Genomic DNA, 21,031 nt, shown 5'->3' on the forward strand with positions numbered 1-21,031 from the left:
TCCTGTCTGCTTGGTTTGACCCTTGTCTTGTCTTGGACTCCTGATGTCCTCCTGCTCAATGCTCTGGCTGCTCAATGCATCCCCTCAGGGGATGGAGCCGCTCTGGGAAGAGCATCTAGGTTCCAAGTTCCCTCCCTGGCATCTCCAAGATAGGGCTGAGAGAGATCCCTGCCTGCAAACTGCTGCCAGTCTGTGAAGACAATACTGAGCTGGATAGACCAATGGTCTGACTCAGTATATGGCAGCTTCCTATGTTCCTATGACTACTTACCTGGCTTGACGCTCAGCTCCTGAGAACTACCTGGCTTAATCCTTGGCATGTCTCTGGCCTTCCCAGCCACAGCTTCGGACTTGCGCCCTCTAGGGACTGCTGCCCATGGCGCTCAGGTTCCTGACAGTCTCTTGGGGCCATTTGGATGAACAGCCTCCCCACTGTGCAATGAAGAGATGTGCTGGCTGAGAGGGTATCGGGTTGTACGTGCTCTTGGTAGGCCCTCTGCCTAATTGTGTGGGCAGGGACCTTATTGTCCAAACTGGCCCACTGAGAGATTCAGACCCCATGAATTATTCTAATCCCAATTGAAGCTAGTGGCCAACACTCCTTTTAGTGGCATTGAATCCCACAGATTAACTATGTACTGAGGTCGCGCACACAACCTCACACCGGCACTCATGGAGGTCTGTGGGGAAGCCAAGGGCTTGCCTGCCTTCCCCAGCAGACGAGTGTCAGCATCTTTTCCCTCGCTGCACTGCACCCTCCCGCAAGTGGTGGTGTGGCGAGGGCAAAAGCCAGCAGTGAGAACATCCTCCAGCATCCCAGAGTGCCCTGCACCATAAGTGTGGTGGCTGCTTCCATTAAAGCAGCCACTGCGCTTGGTTTGGCCACTCCCCCACCCCTGCTCATTGCCAGAAATGACAGCAGGCTGGGGGGAAGCCTTTCAATCTGGCAGCGATCATGGAGGAGAGCTGGTCCGAAAGGAGGAGAGCTGGTCTTGTGGAAGCAAGCATGACTTGTCCCCTGAGCTAAGCAGGGTCCACCCTGGTTGCATATGAATGGGAGACTACATGTGTGAGCACTGTAAGATATTCGCCTCAGGGGATGGAGCCACTCTGGGAAGAGCATCTAGGTTCCAAGCTCCCTCCCTGGCATCTAGGGCTGAGAGAGATTCCTGCCTGCAACCTTGGAGAAGCCACTGCCAGTCTGTGTAGACAATACTGAGCTGGATGGACCAAGGGTCTGACTCAGTATATGGCAGCTTCCTATGTTCCTATGCTCATGATCGCCTGCTGAGGTTAAACAAACCATGGGTTGGTTTAACCTTGGCTAAATGCTGGGTTTAAAAGTCGGGCTACCACCTTCTGGAGCAGCGGAGAGCAGAGGGCCCCCAGCACCTGGTTACCTCAGGCAGCTTGTGTCATGTGAATAGCCTCATTGTGTGAAAAAGGATTTTTTTTTGGAGGGGGTCTGCTCTTAATAACTTCTCAATCAATTTCAGTGGAGGACCCCACATTCTACCATTACGAGAAGAGGAAAACCCACCTTCTCCACACCGTGTATAGTTTTATGAATCAATCATATACCCCACTTGTCTAAAAAAAAAAAGGCATAAAAGTGAGCAACCCATGCAGCAGAATTGGCGATGACCTGGAACAGGCAGCACAGCTCTGTGCCCCTTTTGGGGGGTGGGGGTGTAGGTGCGTGGGCACATTTGTTGGCCTTTTGGAAAAGACAAGAGCTCAGGGTTAGAACATCTGCTTTGCATGCAGAAGGTCCGGTCTCTGGCATCTCCAGATGGGGCAAGAAAAAACTCCTGCCTGAAACCCTGAACAGTAGAAAATATTGAGCTAGATGGATTAATGGACTGACTAATAAGGTAGTTTCTTATATACCTATAAGACCTATTTGCTGAAATTTAGATCACAGTAAGGTAAAGTTGTTCCGTCGAGTCAGTGTCGACTCTTGGTGACCACAGAGCCCTGTGGTTGTCTTTGGTAGAATACAGGAGGGGTTTACCATTGCCATCTCCCACACAGTACGAGATGATGCCTTTCAGCATCTTCTTATATTGTGGGTGCCCAATATAGGCGTTTCCCATAGTCTGGGAAACACAGCCGCGGGGATTTGACCCAGCAACCTCTTGCTCCCTAGGCAAGTTAACTCCCCGCTATGCCATTAGGTGGCTTTGGATCACTGTAATAGCTATTAGTTAGTTAGTTAGTTAGTTAATTTAATTATATTAATAAATTAATATAATCTCTATATATAATCCTCCTGGGTGCGCCTTTAGAATGTGTGTCTCGGCGCACTGCTGATTGGCTGAGGTGGTGGTGAGGCGAGGCCGCACTAAAACCTGGAGTAGCTGGGTTGCGGCAAGCTAGTGGGTCGCGGTGGCAGGTCTGGCTGTGGCGGCAGTGGTTTTGGACCTGGTGGCAGTGGTAAGGTGGCGGTGGGGTGAGGAGGTGCCTGGGCTGCCAGGAAGAGGATACGGCCCAGGAGGGGATGGGCTGGCTTTAAAGCCGGCCAGAAACTGTGGGCAGGGAGGCAGGATGGGGGAGGAGGGACGGACTAGCCCGGGTGGGAAATGCTGGCCCCAAATACCGCACAGATGTTATATGCGGGGTGGGCTAGTTTATTATATTCCCTGTTGTTGCAGCCATTCTTCATTACCTTTGAATTCAGTAATGATGCCTTCCAAAAAGGGATTGATATCACAGAATTCCCAGATCCTCAACTTCAGCTCAGGAGGGAAAGCCACGGGGTTCTCAAACTTCTCCTTCTGCTGATACCTGGGGAAAAACAGTGTTGGCTCGCCCTTCATACAATCCAGACTTATTAAGTGGAGCAAAAAGAAGGAACAAAGAGAAAGAACAGCAGAAAGCCTAAGGACACAGACAAGTGCAGAAACCCAAAGAGAAATGGGGGTGTTTTGGAGAGAACACAAGAACATAAGAACAGCCCTGCTGGATCAGGCCCAAGGCCCATCTAGTCCAGCATCCTGTTTCACACAGTGGCCCACCAGATGCCTCTGGGTAGCCCACAGGAAAGAGGTATGTGCATGCCCTCTCCTACTGTTGCTTCCTTGCAACTGGTATTCAGAGGCATACAGGTTGAGTATCCCTTATCCGGACACCTGAAATCTGGAATGCTTCAAAATCCGGACACTACACCGTAACAAAAGCCCAAACCGAAACGCCTCAACTCACTCACTCTCAGATTCCCAGTTTTGCTGCTTTTAAACATGCAGTCAAAACTTACTTATTTCAGAAGGCTGTTAGTGACAGGGGTTTCGTCTGTAATTCTCTCTAGTTGCAGCTCTGTTTTTATTGTGAAGCTTTTTAATGTATTTGATGTTCTTGCTTTGGTGCTAGAGGGAAAAGGGAAAGCCCCCCTCCTCCTCCACTCCCTGCTCAGTTTGGCGCCTGCTGTTGGTGTCTGTTTGGGCGCTCTGTTGGTGCTTGCTCTGTTTGGTAAGGATAATGTCGAAAATGTCAAAAAGGCCTGTAGTTTTTGTAAATTCAATGCTTATTTGTTTTTGTACTTTAAATAAAACCTAAAGAAATAAAATACAGCAACCTTTCGTGTTTAGACTAGGATCCCATGCCCAAGATATCTCATTATGCAAATCTTCCAAAATCTGGAAAAAATCCAAAAACTGGTACACTTCTTGTCCCAAGTAGTCCGGATAAGGGATACTCAACCTGTATTGCCTTGGAGCCTGGACATAGTCTATAGCCGTCAGGATTAGTAGCCATTGATAGATCTGTCCTCCATTACTTGGTCTAAGCCCCTTTTAAAGCCATCTAGGCTGGTGGCCACTACCACATCCTGGGGCAGACTCATGATGACTCCGAAGACTCCAAGCCGTGCATGTGAGGGCTAAAACAACCCCAACTCTCCTCACATATCCCTCGTTACACGCAAGTGAAAGATGACATTGTGTCAGCATGGTGCTCAGATTTCCCTTCACCCACTCTAAATCATAGGCAGACACATGCATAGAAACTGAGTGCAAAGATATCATATTGCACATTTTCTTTCTCTAGAAACTACACGGAGAGAAGACAGTGAAGCTATTCCCATGATCAGTAGAAAGCAAGCCCATTAAAGCCCGCTTTCTACTGATCGTCGGAACCACCAGGGTTGCGGGCAAGCCCGGTGGTTCTAAGGTGGCTAGCCTGCCTAATTCCCTCTCCCCTTAAATGATGTTAATGGAGCGAGCATTCCTTTAACCTCACTTTTTAGCTTGTGTGCCACACTAGTACACCCCTGACCGGGAGGCTGCAGCCAGCCTCCTGGCCTCGGGGGTCTCTCCAGAATACACGGGGTATCCTGGAACTTCCAGGGCCGGGCAGCCCCCGATCCCCGCGACCTCCACTGACTCCGTAACAGAGCTGGCAGTTGTGTGGGCGGCTGATCTGGTCATCCAGGGCTTGGAGGCTGCTTGTCTGTGGGGAGTGGGCTAAGCCCACTCTCCCCGCGGACTGCCAGAAGCTCTTCTCACTGATCGTGAGAAGAGCTTCTGTGAGTTACATCTGTTGGCAGCAGCCAAAGTTCCTTGTGACTTCTGTTTTGCTCTTAAGTAGCCTTTTAAAGTGCATCTGTAATGGCAGGAACATGGTACACACCCACTTTTGTTCCCTCCTGAGTAATAGTGTCCCGTACTGGGGGCAGCAAATGGGTACCAACAACTGCTCTCTTGCTGCCTTTTGGCCTTGCCCCAGTTCTAATTGAGCCTTGTGGGCTGTCCAGCAGGAGAGGGAATTCCCCCAGCCTGGCGATTTGCCTGGCTGAGGATTTCCCACCCCTATGGGAATGAACAGGCCACACTGCTCAGTTATATCCAGGGCGGGGTCTGTGGCATGTGTGTTATTGTTGGAGGGGGGGGGGGAGTTCCGTTCACTCCAGTTATAGTTGAGCAAGTGTGCGTGAGAGGACCAAACCCATCAAAGAGTATCTTGAAGCAGACATTTAAGGTTCAAAAGCAAGTATGGTTCATTGGGCAGGGCAAGTTGGATAGAGAAGCCTGTGTCCCTGAGCTTTCTGTCTTCACAGGAGAGAGTTAGAGGGAGAGAAAGAGCCGCATGGCTGATGGCAAATCCAGGCAGAGCAAGGAGGAGGAAGTGAGAGAGCCCTAAGAGTATCAGTCTACCAACCGGAGAAAGCTAGAGCAGAGGGAGAGACAAGAGGAGGGATGAAGAGGAAGACCCTTCCTTACTGTCTCTACTCCCAATGCCCCTAATGATCATTAAGATGGAAGGGACAAACAGACAATGCAACTGGAGCTGTGTTTCCAACAGTTATGTTTAAGAAGATTGAAAGGCTGTTATTCTTGCTACTTGTGAGTGCAGTTAGTTGGAGAGCCGGGTCTCACGATCAGTGAGACCCGGTTTTTGTGAGTGGGCAGGGAGAGTGGGCTAAGCCCGCTCTCCCCGCACGTGAGCAGGGAGGGAGCCCTGGGTGGCCAAATCAGCCGCCCCCAGAAGCTCCAGCATGCCCTGTGCGAGCGTGCAGGGCATGCTGGCGAGACCCCCGGAGCTGGGAGGTGGCTTTTCGCCTCCCCTCTGGGGGTCTCCTTGTGAGTAGCTGCGGCATGGAGCCACGCTGCAGCTACTCACAATCGGGAAGCCCGGGTTTGCGGAGCGCTCGTTCCGCAAACCTGGGCTAAGGGGAGGGCTACAAAAGTGCCGCTTGTGCCTGCGAGCCCGGTGGTTTACACGATCAGCAAAAATCGGGGTAAGCTCTCCTAGCCCGATTTTTGCTGATCGTGAGAATAGCCCCCCAGCCTCATGTGTGTTCCCTTACTTGCAAGTAGCTGTATGTAGTGCCTTCATGTTTGTGCTTTGTGTTGTGTTTGAGGGAAGTGGCTAAAAAACACTTCTAATTATGCTTATCCCTGTAACAATTTGCATAACATATGAAGTGTTTCTGCAGTTTGCCTCTGAATAAAAACCTTGGGCTCGAAATGTATACGGCAAGATTTCCCAGTGGTTGAATAAAGAAGTGACAATCAGTTTTAGAGTACTCAGGGGTGTAGTTAGGGGACAGGGGGCCTGTGTTCACCCCTCTCCTGGGCGGCCCCTTCAAGAGAGGGAGATAATGAAGAAAATAGGAGGGGTGGAGCTGGAGGGCCCTCAGAAGCTGGGGGCCCCAGGTTCTTTGAACCCATCTGCTCAATTATAGCTATACCCCTGAGAGCACCTTTGCGGGGGGGAGGTCCCGCTCTTTTCTCTCTTTGGTTCTCACTGGTTCACTGGTGCTATGTTGTTGATGCTCCCCACAAACGCTCTTCAACATCTTGCTTCCCCTTATGTCCCAACAATTTGCCACGAGGTAACTGCTAACTGAACAAAAGAGGCACCCTTTTAAAGTGGTGATTCTCTTTATTTAGCAGGGGAAGAGCAACTGGCCCTATCCATACCCAGCACAGAATTCCTCCAGTAGCTAGTGTCTATCTTATGTTTCTTCTTTTGAATTGTGGGCTCTTTGTGGGGACGGGGAGCCATTTTATTTATTTATATCTATGTAAACCGCTTTGGGAACTTTTGTTGAAAAGCAATATATAAATATTTGTCAGGGTCTTCGTCTGCCTCACCTCGTGAAAAGACTACCCCTCTCATTTCTTCTACAGTAGTTATCATGTAGAGCAAGCAGAGAAGAACCTCCAGCAATGGGTAATGGAGAGGGAGGAGAAGTGAGTCTTGGTGTGATCATAGGGGCAATAAGGCTTCAAGTGCAGCAGCACTCTTTCATCTGTGAAATGCTGGAGGGTGTGGCATCTGCCATTCTCTATCCAAGAAAGAAGGGAGAAATACCAGCCTAAATCCATAGATAGGTGCTGCTATTCTGTGTCACACATTTTAAGAGATTTAGATTCTGTAGAGCAGGGATTCTCAACACTGGGTCTCCAGATGTTATTGGACTTCAGCTCCCATAATCCCCAGGCCCAGTGGCCTTTGGCTGGGGATTATGGGAGTTGGTCCAATGACATCTGGGGACCCAACGTTGAGAATCCCTGTTGTAGAGCCTCAAGGAGCATCTGGATGAAAAGACATTCATCCAAACATCCACGCCCCAGACAATGGGTCTCAATGGGCAACACACACTGATCTCAGAACTGTTACATCTCTTTCCCCATGCAAATCAAAAGAGATAACCAGCATCTAGAAAGGAAGCCATTTTGAGAGATGTTGGTGGGAAAAGGAGACCTAGAGGGGGATACCCTTGACAAAAGGTTGCTATACAGCTCTTCAAGATCAATTAAACTTCATTTCTCTCTAGTCACTGCTCATTCTAGAACTTCTGGGGGATAAAGATGTTAACAACAATTTTCCCGTCTAGACTCCAGTATTGTGAAGGGAAATGATTGAAATCCACTTACCTCCTCAAGGTGCTTTTAACATCCTAAAGGTGAAAAGAAAGAAAGAAGGATCTCAGTGTCTATCACTGGCCACACTATGAAGAGCTCTGAAGAGTGATTCTCTTTGGCCTGGTCTGCCAGGCACACCCCACTCAAAGGCTGTGGGTACAACTGGGAGGGGGCAAACTTTGTTTTTCATGGGGAAAATTGTTTTGTGGTAGTGGTGGAGTCAGAAAGTTGAATAACTTTAATACAGTATAGAGAGGTTGACATAAACATAAGAGTTGTAGCAAACAAATGAAAGGAAACCAAACACTCATCACTTTAAAACACAGTGGAAAATCTTGTCCATGACCTTAGTTTCCAGTTGTCCTGAAAAGCTGCCAATGGGCTTGTTTTTACTTGCATGTGGCTCCTCGACAGATGTTTGCCAACGCACTCACCCACTTGAGAGATCCAGGTTTTCCTTTCTGTCTACCATCTTGCTCCTAGCCATCTACCCACCCACAATACTCCACTACCAGGCTTGCAGGAAATGCCCCAGGGAAGCTCTACACCCTTGGTCAGCCTCCAAAGCTGCAACTCCCAAAGATAGTTGTGGTTAGGGATGATAGGAATTGTGATCCCACAACATCTGGGGAGCCAAGGCTGGGAACCCTTCTAGTTCACACTATGATGGATACAGTCCTGTTTCTCTTGAATTCTTCTGCATATATCTGCCTGGCTTGGGCCAGCTACTCCTAGACCTGTTTTGACCCAACAAAACATTTTGAGTGTTTTGGCCATAGGAAACAATGGGGAAACTCACAACTCCCTATTGTTCCTGGTGGGTAGTTCCAAGAGTCAAAGTGAGTTGTGTGGTAGGGCATGATAGGAGCTACCTACCACCCAGCTCACAAAAGAAATGAGCAAGTGGGCAATTTTAAACATAATTTTAACTTTTCCCCAAATTCCCCATCAGATCCTATAGCTAGAACAAGCTGCACTCACCGAGTGTACTACACGCAGGTTTTCCACTGCAATTTGCAATGCATTTTGCAACCCTGCCTTGAAAAACATTGCATAAGCACACAGTAAAAGGGGATCTGTTGTCCCCCACCCACCAACACAAAACGCACATTTCAAACACAGTCCAAAAATGGCCAAAAAAGAATCACTGATCCAGAATCCACTGCCAGCTACAGTGCCTGCGCTACAGTAACATCATTGGCACAAGTTGCTCTCTCACACCCAGTTATGACTCCTGACTTCCTCGCATTGCAGCAGCTGCCACAGCAGCACCTGTAGCAGCAAGCATAGCCATAGGCTCAACTAGAGCAACTTCAGCCACATTTTAACCAAGTACACCTTGCAATGCAGATTGCAGAGCAGTGAGTGGAGCACATTTTAGTCTCAAGGCCAGACATGGAGCTCATCACAGCAATCACAAAGAAATATCACACACACACACAGAGCTGCCACTGTCCATTTCTCACCACAATACTATTCTCACAAACAAAACAAACCACAACTCAAGGAAGGAAGGCACCCAAGTCCTGCCTTTGTCAATCTGAGATCCAGCAAAACCACCAGAGAGTTATAGCAACAACAGGACAGCATGTTATACTAAATGCTGAGAAAATAAAACCACAAAATCAAACCTACCTTCCTCCTCTCCTGAGGCATCCACAACACTTGATTTGTATGATAATGAACCAACCAAGAAGCAAGGAGATTGCGAGCCAATCAGAAGCCAGTTCCAGAAAACCAATCCAAAGCCAGTGAAAAACAGGCCTCCAAAATGGTGCTCGAAACAGCAAAACGTTTCAGTTGAAATGGGACTGTTTTGTTCTGAGCTTGGAATAGTCCCTTTATTTAAAGGGTGTTTTGTTTTGAGCTTGAAGCAGCCCATTTTGAGTTAAAACATTTTGCACATCCCTAGTTCCTAGTTCTCCAAATAGGGCTGAGAGAGACTCCGCCTGTAACCTTGAAGAAGCCACTGCCAGTCTGTGCAGACAATACTGAGCTAGATGGACCAAGAGTCTGACTGAGTAGGAGGCAGCTTCCTATGTTCACCTGCTGTAAAGGAACAGGTGAGCCTGCAAGGCCACCCACCCATCAGTCTGATTACAACCAACAGCTGTTTGGTCTCTTCCTTTCCCAGAACTGGTGTGCAATGACCATATTATCTGTATTTGCTTATTTTCTCTCCTCTCTTTACCCCTTTTCCTTTTTTTCTGTCATGTCTATTCAGTGGTAACTAAGCCATTATTTTAAACTGTGAACACCTGGAGAGCATTGGCACAAAGTTGGTATATAAATGTGGTAAATAATGATAGCAATACTGAACAGAACTGGTTATCTGCACCATAAGCTACATCTTTCGTAGAAGGCACACAAACTTCTCTTTCCTCTGAGAGGAACCTGGACAGTTTCTGCCACCTTCTTACCTGCAGGAGTCTCATTGTCGGCTGCTGACACTTGTCCTCCGTCTCCCGAATGAGGCTTTCAAGACAGCAGAGTTCTTTGGAGACACTGATCATATACTCATCTCTTTTCTTCACTATGTCTTTCTCCACTTCGTCCATCTGGGACAGCAAAAGTTTCTCTTGTACATCTAGGAACTGGCGCAGCTGTCTAAACTCAGCAACTGTTTTTTGCTTTTCCTTTTCTGTTTGCCTCTGGAAAGAGGAAAGAGGAGCAAAGCAAGCTCATGTCAGGAGTATAGTTAGTATTGGAGATGGACTTCCAGTGCACTGACCTTTTGCACCAACTGCCCTAATGACCACTAGGGGTATTGGGAGTAGAGACAGTGAGTCAGGGTCTCCCTATCTGTCCCTACTCTATGACCCCTGAACTGACTCTGCAGCACTTCCTGTGCTGAGTCACAATCCTTCCTTTCCTCCTAGAGAGCAGATGGAAATATCTCTCTCTCTCTCCTTACCTATTCATTATGTAGTCCTTTAGATTAGATTAAAGGACTTTATTTCCTATCTAAGTGTATTTAACCAATAAACATCTAGTATACAAGGATCTCCATGTGTTTTCTCTAAATAGCTACAATAACTAAACCATCCTCTGCTACCCACTCTGTAACTGGAGTGTGTGTGCTCATTCCTTAATGCTCTGCTGTTTTACCTATTGAGGGTGAAAATCGACAATCTCTAACATATGGGAGCTATTCTGACGATCAGTGGAAAGCGGGCTAAGGGCGCTTAGTCTGCTTTCCACCGATCATGAGACTCACCGGGCTCGCAGCCGAGCCCAGTTGAGTCAAAGTGGGTCACCTGCTTTTTTTAGCCCTCCCCTAAGCCCGGGTTAGTGGAGTGAGCGCTCCGCTAACCTGGGCTTCCCGATCATGAGTAGCCATGGCACGGCTCTGCGCTGTGGCTACTCACGAGTAGACCCCCGGAGGGAGGCGAAAAGCTGCCTCCCGGCTCCGGGGGTCTCTCCAGTATGCCCTGAGTGCTCGCACAGGGCATACTGGAGCTTCCGGGGGCCGCGCGGCCCCTGAACTCCCCAGCCCCTGCCGGCTCCGTCAGCTGGCAATCGTGTGGGCAGCTGATCCAGCCGCCCAGGGCTCCCGCCCTGATCGTCTGTGGGGAGAGCAGGCTTAGCCCGCTCTCCCCACTTAGCTTCACAAACCGAGTCTCACTGATCGTGAGACCCGGCTCATAGTCTGACTTTTCATAGTCTGTTCTGATTTTTCACAGAGATCACATCAACATTCAGCAGGCAAAGAACTTCCTCAGCTTACAAAGACCCACCATTACAGTCAAGCTGCACATGACTCTCACTTGAGTGTCGTTATCTGCACCAAATCTTCATGGAAAAACTACACATAACTGTGCTTCTTATTCCCTTAATGGCATCCCTAGGTATAGCTGGCGAAGGACCTAGCCTGGAGATCAGCAACTAGTCAGTGCAGACCAGGCTTTGCCAGCCTTGAGTCTTCAGATGTTGTTGTACTAAAACTCCCATCATCCCCAGCCACAATGGACACTCAAGGTTGGACAAAATCTGGACACTCAAGGTGAGCAACCCCTGGTGTAGAGAATACTGAGCTTGTTGAACCAAAGGCTGATCTCAATAGAAAGTAGTTTCAGATATTCATATGTTAAATGACTACTATTCGAGTGAACCATGATAAATGGTCACAAGACCATATTTCCATGTCTGACTCAACATTATTTAAAATATTGCTATTATTGACTTTTATCCATTATAATTGACATGCATGACATAACTTGCATGACACAACTGCATGCCCAAATCCTTGAGCATTTTCTAAGGGATGAAATCATTCAAAATAATCCAGAGGAGCAAGGCTGCATCATGAATGCAGTCTCTTCTGCATTGTATATCCCTTTCTTCCTCATTTTGGTCCAAACACTTATTTGTGACACTTACAAGCAAGTCTCGGCATTCCTTTCAATAGTGACACTTACTGTACAAGCAACAGGGACACTTACAAACAAGTATCGGTATTCCTTTCCCGTGTCCGCTTTAAATGCCAGAATGTCCTCTCTCTCCTTCCTCAGAACATTTAGGTTCCTACAGAGCTTATCCTAAAGAGAAAACAAATGTTCAAGTTTGGTTCCTTTCAAGGGGCTCTCTGCTATAGGAACTGGCTGCTGACCTTCTATAAAAAAACATATTAGAGCCTTCCTTATTCTCTCCCCCTCTTGGCCAGGCACCTTCATTTTTTCCTTGCTTCTTCTCTCTCTTGCTCATTTTTCCTTCCTTCTCTCAGTCTCTTTCTTTTTCTAGTCATTCTATTTCTTCCTTTCTGTTAGAAAATTCTGGAGTGAGGAGGAGATGCTCTTGGAGGGGGAGGGGTTCCAGGCTCCACTTATGCAGTACAAACCAAGGCTTAAATGAAACTATTCTTTTGTTTTGTTTTTAGTATTGTCTATGGCAAATACTTCATCTGTCCTTTAGTAATTGATTTACCAAATTGCTTACCCAAGTTCTGATTTCTGAGTCCCCAGATAAATCTAATTTGTATGGTGTATGCATTTGGGGTGTACATTTTTGGATGGTTGCAAGTCACACCATGACAGTTTGAACATCCTGTCAGGGATTAAACGGTAGTCCTGATCAGTGGCTGACATCCAGACTAACAAAGAGCAACAAAGAGCGTTGGGTTAGTGGAAGAAGAGTGCAAAGCTCTGTGAAGCCACAGGAATTCTCCAAAGTGCACTCTAGTGCAAAACCTCCCTGCTAAATATATTTATTTATTTAGTATTAATCATATTTCTATACTGCCTGATATAGACATTATATAAAAACCATTAGAGAGGAGAGCTGGTCTTGTGGTAGCAAGCATGACTTGTCCTCTTAGCTAAGCAGGGTCTGCCCTGGTTGCGTATGAATGGGAGACTAGAAGTGTGAGCACTGTAAGTTATTCCCCTCAGGGGATGGAGCCACTCTGGGAAGAGCATCTAGGTTCCAAGTTCCCTCCCTGGCATCTCCAAGATAGGGCTGAGAGAGATTCCTGCCTGCAACCTTGGAGAAGCCACTGCCAGTCTGTGAAGACAATACTGCGCTAGATGGACCAATGGTCTGACTCAGTATATGGCAGCTTCCTATGTTCCTAGACATCTCCATATGAGGCGTGCTACAGGTTTCACAGTACGTTTGTGCTAGCACATCAATGGTCTGAAGCATAAGCTCCAGGTTTAGCGCAACTTCCATATTTATCTGAATCCAAGACTAGTGTTTTTACCAAGTCCTTTGATGTTAGAAATCAGAGGTCATCTTAAATTCAGTGTGCTGTTCCTTTCGGGTAAATACAGGTTTAACCTGTATTTCTCCTTTGCATTTAAGATCACCCTTTGAAAAAACAGAATCTTCTATGCAGGCCTTGCTTCTTCCTTTCCCCCCTTCAACCCAGCACAGAAGGAGGAAGAGCTGGAGTGGCTCTTTCTGCCTGCTGCCTGGCTGCATCGGATTGTTGCTGGGATCCCCTTGCTGGGGGCCTCCTCAAATGTAGGTCCCATTTTTTTAAACCAAAAACCCAAAAACCTTCATAAGATACCCTGAAAGGCTTTCAATCTGAAGGATGAGATATACATGCGAAATCGAATAAATCATAAATAAATACAAAAACAAACAAATATTTCATTGGGCCTGTTCCTGCACCCGAATACAGAAAAGCACATTTAGCCATTGACAGAGAGGGGGAAACAAACTGGAGCTGTGATATTGGACAGCATGGCAGGCTCCTTGTACAACCGCTTTGAGCAGGAGTCAGCTCAATGGGCTGTAAGAACTTGGACTTTGCCGCAGCGCCCTTAAAGCCTGCAGCCATGCTGAAGCCGGCCCACTTTATGGGGATGGGATCTTGGACTTGGATTGGCCACTGGAGTTCCTAGTTACCACCCTGAGCAACAGGACATGTCTCCTCCTGCCCTTCAGAGAAGAAAGTGGCTGAGGTATTGCATGATTATTGAGTTATAATTCAATTTGTGCATTAATGAAATATGTGCACAGTTGCACAAGAGTGCTCTTGCACAGAACTTCAAAGACTGTGCCAGTGCAGTTGCTTAATGGGTGGCCACTATTTCTAATGGCCATTCATCACGCAAGTGTGTTTGCACATATTTTTGTCTTTTGCACACGAGGGCTGGGCTCTTGTGCAACTGCATCACATTTCATTACAACACAAATGGAGCTTTGCGCAGCCAGTGTCACCAGTGAAAGAATTGGCCACATGTTGAATTGTGAAAGAATTGGCCACATGTTGAATTGTGAAAGAATTGGCCACAATGAATTGGCCACAGTGAAAGAATTGGCCACAATTGGCTCCAGTTGTCATGCTCCTTTGTTTCCATCTGTGACTGCCCTCCCACACATTTGTGATGCATAAGCAGAGAGAGAATCCATGGGACAGATGTGGTAAAAAAAAAGTATTCCAGCAGAGCCCCACTGAACTTTCTGTCGACATGGGAAAGGTTTCGGGTACAGAAATCGCTGGATTTCTATGGTCAGGAGCAATCTAACTGGACTAGTTGAACAGTAGTTGCACACATATATTTGGGTGGGTGGGTGTATACTTTGTGTGAATGCTCTTTACAGACATATGCACCGTTCAAGTCACTTGTCAGGGAGTCTCAGCTGACTCGAGTTCCCTGTCAGATGTAGGCTAGGTGGCAAAATCTAGGACTGGAACTCTGTGATGTGTGAAAAGGTCCCCAAGAGATGGCAAAGCAAAGTTGTTTAGTCAGATGAAGCCCTTGGTCACTGCTGGACAAGGGCATAGCAGTTTAAATAATGTGACTGGTAATGCATGTGGCTGGCTCTAAAGAAGGTATAGTAGGTGTGTGTGTGGGGGGGCATTGCTGAAGGCAGAAGATAACTAGCATCAGAAGATAACTAGCGTGGCATTGCTTAAGGCAGAAGATAACTAGTATCAACGCTGGAGGGTGATTCCCTCCAGCCATAAGTCCTGTTCAGACATCACATTGAACAAGCATACAGATGGTTGTATATATTTACATGTTTTCATGTGAACGACTGCACATGGGCTAGGAGAGCTGGTCTTTACGTATCAGACATGAATTGTGCCCTTTGCTAAGTGGGATCTGTCCTGGTTTGCATTTGGATGGGCAACTACATGTGAGTGCTCTCTGCTGGAAGATATTCCCCTTAGGGGCTGGAGCCACAGCTCAGTGATAGAGCATCTGCTTGTATGCTGATGGTCGCAGGTTCAATCCCTGGCATCTCCAGATAGGGTTGGAAAAGAGTCCTGCCTGAAACCTTGGAGAAGCATTGCCAGTCAGTGTAGAGTCCAGGCCTGCTCAACCTAGGCCCCCAACTGTTTTTGGACTACAGCTCCCATAATCTCCAGCCACAGTGGCTTATAGCTAGGAATTATGGGAGTGTAGGCTAACATCTGCAGGAGGGCTGAAGTTGAGCAGCCCTGGTGTCGAGAATACCTATGGTCTGACTCGGCACAAGGCAGCTTCCTATGTTCCTGTTTTAAAAGCGGACATGGAGACAGCCCCCCTCAAATATAGGAAGTTTACAGTATATTGTACAAACATTAATTTGTGCAATGTTTAGTTTAGGCTATTTAGTTTAGAAAAAAGACGACTGAGGGGAGACATGATAGAGGTCTATAAAATCATGCATGGTGTGGAGAAAGTGGAGAGAGAGAAATTCTTCTCCCTCTCACATAACACTAGAACCAGGAGGGGTCATCCCATGGAATTGATTGCCAGGAAATTTAGAACCAGCAAACGGAGGTACTTTTTCCACACAATGCATAATCAACTTGTGGAATTCTCTGCCACAAGATGTGATGACAGCGAACAATCTGGATGGCTTTAAGAGGGGTTGGGATAAATTCATGGAGGAGAGGTCTATGCATGCATGGCTACAATGTCGGAGGGCTATAGGCCACCTCCAGCCTCAAAGGTAGGATGCCTCTGAGTACCAGTTTCAGGGGAGTAACAGCAGGAGAGAGGGCACGCCCTCAGCAACTTCCTGTAGGCTCCCAGAGGCATCTGGTGGGCCACTGTGTGAAACAGGATGCTGGTCTAGATGGGCCTTGGGCCTGATCCAGCAGGGCTATTCTTATGTAAATGTTAAATTTTATGTGTGAATAACTCTATGTGAATACAAGGTGGTGCATGTGTACCCTGTACGTAGATTGTATGTGCATTGAATCTGAGGTCAGAATAGGCCTATCTTAGGAGGAAAATGTATATTCCACAGGCAATGAAAGGATTCCACTCCAAAACGCCAGGAGGTTTCTTACCTTGCATTCCTGGGCAGCTTCTTCTGGGAGAAGCATGGTATGCGATTTATGTTCCGGAGATCTCTCACAACGTACACACACTAAATGTATATCTTCTTTGCAGAACAGGTTTAGTTTTTCCTTATGTTTTGAACATGTATCTGATTCCGGTGAACACAGTGGCAGGAGTTTAATTCTTTCTAAGATATTTGCCAGCTGCCAGTTGGGTCGGACATTCCCTTTCTCGATCTGGGCTTTGCAGACGGGACACTCTAAGGCTCCCTTGCGTTCCCATTTCTCACAGTAGCTGGAGTTGCAACTCCGACAGAAGTTGTGGCCACAGTCCAGGGTCACTGGCTCATTCAGCCATTCTAGGCAGATAGGGCAGATAACTTCTTGCTCGACATCCGAAGAGGAGGTGGAGGCCATAGCAGGGGAGTCTAGTGGCTCTGTTGATGGGAGAGCAGCCTATGAGACCTGTCAGAGGAGAGCAGGCTAGAAAAAGGCCAGAGAAAGCAGAAATGCCTGTTGGGTAATATCTATGTCACAATCCCTCACATGAGTCTTCAGTGCAGGGGCTTGGATAGTCTTTGCTGCAGAGCTTTTTGGAAGTTGCCCCTGGCAGACATCTGCCTGGCCAACTTCCTAACTAGCTTCCCCCAGGAAATAAACCTTCCTATATTAGTGCAGGAGGTTAGTCGCCGGTAGGGCCACAATAGTTCACCACTACCAGCTGGATATTTCAGGGGGAAATTGTAAGCCAGCAATGATCCAGAAGACATCCTGTTTCACAGTCCAGATGGAGCAGGTAAACATTTATGTGGTAGGTTTGCATAATTGCTTTTTTATAGGACAAAATCTCCATTAATTTTGGGATATGATTGGTACTGAGATTCATCAAACATGTATTTTTCAAAGAATCTGCTGCACAGACTAGACATTGGTCTTAGTCAGACATCATGCTGTACATGCATTCAAATGTCTATACACATAGGAACACAGGAACACAGGAAGCTGCCCTATACTGAGTCAGACCATTGGTCCATCTAGCTCAGTATTGTCTTCACAGATGGGCAGCGGCTTCTCCAAGGTTGCAGGCAGGAATCTCTCTTAGTCCTATCTTGGAGAAGCCAGGGAGGGAACTTGAAACCTTCTGCTCTTCCCAGAGCGGCCCCATCCACTGAGGGGAATATCTTACAGTGCTTACACATCAAGTCTCCCATTCAGATGCAACCAGGGCAGACCCTGCTTAGCTAAGTCATGCTTGCTACCACAAGACCAGCTCTCCTCTCCACATGTACATACATGTATATATACACAAACACTTCTCACTTCTTGTAGGTTTCCTGGAAGCCTGCAAGATTTCAGTTAGATAAATGTACATGTACATTATATACATGTACATAAACACATGTGCATATGTTTGTGTAAATGACTGTACATATGTTCATTTTCAAAGTGAACCTAGGTACAGGCTTCTCAAATGAAGGGGACAGAGAGGAACAGCAGGTTGCTTACCTGTAACTTAAGCTCTTCTAGTGATCATCTGTCCGTTCACACCAATGGGCTATTGTACCTGCACTGGAGCTCTGTCGGGAACCTTCTATAGCTCTTTCTCTCTGCTACTTTTTGATGATAGCTCTGCCTTTTTGTTAATGCTGTGGCAGCTTTCCCTTCGGTTCGAGTGTCTGCCGATCTGAAAGAGACTGTAGCAGGTAGGGCAGAGGTAGGTATGTGAATGGACAGATGACCACTAGAAGAAGAACAGCAGGTTACAGGTAAGCAACCTGCTGTTCTGCAGGGTGTCTGTCTTTGTTCACACTGATGGGCACATCACAAGTTTACGTACCTGGAGGTGGGACGCAGTCACTGGAAGATGGAATTCAGCACAGCCTGGCTGAACATCACATCTGGACTTGCCTTGACATCCAAGGCATAATGTGATATGAAGGAGTTCAAGGTCACCCATGAAGCCACCTGGCAGACATGTTTATAGGGAAAGGTTGCTGTCAAAAGCTGGTTGCAATCACCCTAGTGGAGTGATTGCAAAATGGGGCAGGTAAGGTTGCAATCACCCTAGTGGAGTGATTGCAAAATGGGGCAGGTAAGGGCTTCTTGGCAAGTTGATATGCTAATGAAATGGCTTCTATAATCCATCTGGACAAGGTCTGAGTAGGTTGTGACCCCAATGTGTTTCCCCCATAAGATATAAAGAGCTATGCGTCTTTTCTCAGGTGAGCAGTATGACAAATGTAGAAAGCAGGTCCTCACCACACATCCAGGGAATGCAGGAGTCTCTCGACCTGGGAGGTTGGGTGGGTGCGGGGAACAGGCAATGAGATAGTCTGTGACCTATGAAATCTGGAGACCACTTTTGGCAGGAAATCTACAGTATGTCTGGGCATAGTTGTACTTTGTCTGTGGGGAAGGGCAGGTATGGAGAAGTGCCTGAAGTTCCCGGAGTTCACTCAGAAGTGATGGTGACTAGAAAGGCTATCTTCCAGGTGAGAAGATGAAGATCACATGTGGCAAGAGGTTCAAATGGTTTATTCATCAACTGGGTAAGTACTAATGGCAAGTCCCAAGGTGGGGAGACTTGTGGCGTATCTGAGTAGGTATGAGCTAATCCCTTAAGGAAACACTTCATCGTAGGATCTTGAAAAGGTGATTTCTGCTGACGCTTGTCGTATAGAATGTAAAGGTGGCCAAATGCACCCTAATTGAGGGTATAGCCAGTCTGGAGGTTTTTAGACACAGAAGGTGAAATAGTAAGTCTGAGATTGTCAGTTGTCTGGGGTGCAATCAAGGTATTTAACAATACCTTGATTGCACTCCATTTATGTTATATGTCCATTTATGTTATATGACCATTTATGTTTATATAAGTGTTTTCAAGCCCGTTTAAATAACAGGCGCTAGTAGGGGAGAGTTCCGCCGCTCGCCTTCCTTTCCCGCCCACCCGGCGGGCTCCCTCCTCCTTCTTTCCCTCCCTCCCTGCCCTTCTTCCGGAGTCTGGGCGCTGCTGCTGCCGCCGCTGCCTGAGGGGAGCCGATGGGGAAGGGAGGAGGGAGTGTGCGCTGCCCAGCGGGCGGCAGCTGAGGAGGGCAAGGCGGGACGACGGAGGCAGGCAGAGAGGGCTGGGCCGAGTACCGGTTCTGCGGCCCACCGCTGGCCTCCGCAGCTGCTGCTTGCCTCTCAGTCCCGGGCTGCTCGGCCCGCGGCAGCCCCCGGCGAGCCACCCGCCTCTGCCTCTGCCTTCCAGCGGCTGTCTCAGCTGCATCTGCATCTGCTGCCCGCGGGTGGTCTCGTCCCGCCGCCGCCTCTGCCTCCAAGCGGCTGCCCGAGCTGCTTCTGTCCTCTCCGCGGCCGGGCAGAGTCAGGAACATGGCCGCCTGGTACTTGTCTCCGTGCCTGCATCGGCCGTACTGGGCATGCGCTCCGCGCATGCCCAGAACGGCCAACGCAGGCACGGACACACGCCTTGGTGTCCACGGACGGACACCAAGGCTTTTATTAGAGAGGATGGAGCACCCTCCCTTGTTCCTACATGATCAGATGTGGGATACATGGTAAATGGCACCATCCCCCTGTTGCCAGAAGATGAAGGTGGGGGAACCATGGCCTCCTGGGCCACTATAGGGCTGTCAGGATGGCCTTCTTGCCTCAGTTTTTGAAGAACCCTTGTTAGGAGAGGGATGGGGGGTGGTATATAGAGGTACCGGGAGGACCACTTCATTGCAAAGGCATCTCCCATCGGGTTTATCCCTTGGCCTGCCTTTGAGCAAAAGTGAGCATATTGATGGTTGGCTTGTGAATAGAGATATGCATGTACCAAGGTTTGTGCCCCGGTTCAGTGGTTTGAGTGTGGTGCTAAGGTGGGTAGGGGCAGCGGGATTTTAAGAAGTGAGTACAGTAGGTCCTTGCCTGCTTGTCCTCTGCTCCATGCAGTTTCCTGCTGAAGCAGCACCCTCTGTAACAGCCCGTGTGTGGCGCCGGCATACACATGGCCTTTGTGCATTTGTGGAGGCCATGTGCATGCTGGCACAATGCGTGGGATGTTAGGGAGAGCACTACTGTAGCAGGAAACGCTGTGGAGTGGCGGGTGAGCAGGTAAGGACCTGCTGTACTCACTTTTAAAGGTCCCGCTGGCCGCCACCCCTGACGCCCCACTTGAACCGCCAAACTGGTTCAGCGGCAACCCAAACCAGTTCGGCTTTGAACCAGGGCACAAACCTTGGCCCGTGCACATCTCTACCTGTGAAGCGGGAAGATCTATCTCCAGAGTGCCCCATCGATGGAACAGGGATGTAAGACAAACTCTGTCCGGTTGCCATTCGTGGGAACCTAGCAAACTTCTGCTTAGTGTATCCACCTCTTTGCATTCATAACTTAGGGAATCCACCTCCTTGCATTCACAGTCTCTCCATGTAAGTGTTGCTGGCCTGTGAATCCAGTGGCTTCTCCTACACACTCTTGGGGTACTTACAAGGGAGCCTCGTAATGCATTATGGCCAGAAGGTGGACGGATTGGAATATTTATATCACTGAATGGGTTATGACCATGTTCTTGACTGGTCAGAATAATTATATCAAGATGGAATTTCTTCTCTGCTGAAATCAGCTAGACACCCTGCATACTATTTCTCCCCGCCCCCCACCCCTGCAGCATTGTGGCTCGGCTCACTTGCCTGAGCCGCCTTCAAACCTTGGCTCAAGAGGCATTTTTCTCCATGTGAGTGTTGCTGAACTACTGCTAGAAACAATATTGTAATCCTAACAATGGCCCTGTCAGGTCAGTCAGTATTATTCCCAAATGGCAGATGGAGAGGCTAAGGCCACCTGGCACGTTGGTGGCAGAGGTGAGGTCTGAATAGGGCACTTCCTGATCCGGAGCTCAGTGTCTTAGCCATCATGCCAGGGCTACACAAGTTTGGCCCTCCCGCTGTTTTTT

The 21,031-nt window shown here is 48.0% G+C and overlaps 1 protein-coding gene across 1 annotated transcript in view; it reads right to left on the minus strand.

Annotated features, from left to right (window-relative positions):
• Window positions 1-16,560, minus strand: part of LOC128343943 (E3 ubiquitin-protein ligase TRIM7-like) — a 41,370-nt gene extending 24,810 nt beyond the window's left edge. The window contains exons 1-5 of the mRNA XM_053293379.1: window positions 16,102-16,560; window positions 11,810-11,905; window positions 9,788-10,018; window positions 7,380-7,402; window positions 2,669-2,787 (exon numbers count right to left, since the gene is read on the minus strand). Of these exons, the coding sequence (XP_053149354.1) occupies window positions 2,669-2,787; window positions 7,380-7,402; window positions 9,788-10,018; window positions 11,810-11,905; window positions 16,102-16,509 (877 nt within the window). The 5' untranslated portion in view covers window positions 16,510-16,560. The remainder of the gene's footprint in view (window positions 1-2,668; window positions 2,788-7,379; window positions 7,403-9,787; window positions 10,019-11,809; window positions 11,906-16,101) is intronic.
• Between the last annotated feature and the right edge of the window lie 4,471 nt (window positions 16,561-21,031).

The sequence above is a fragment of the Hemicordylus capensis genome, chromosome 2 (assembly GCF_027244095.1).
Source record: "Hemicordylus capensis ecotype Gifberg chromosome 2, rHemCap1.1.pri, whole genome shotgun sequence".
NCBI lineage: Eukaryota > Metazoa > Chordata > Lepidosauria > Squamata > Cordylidae > Hemicordylus > Hemicordylus capensis.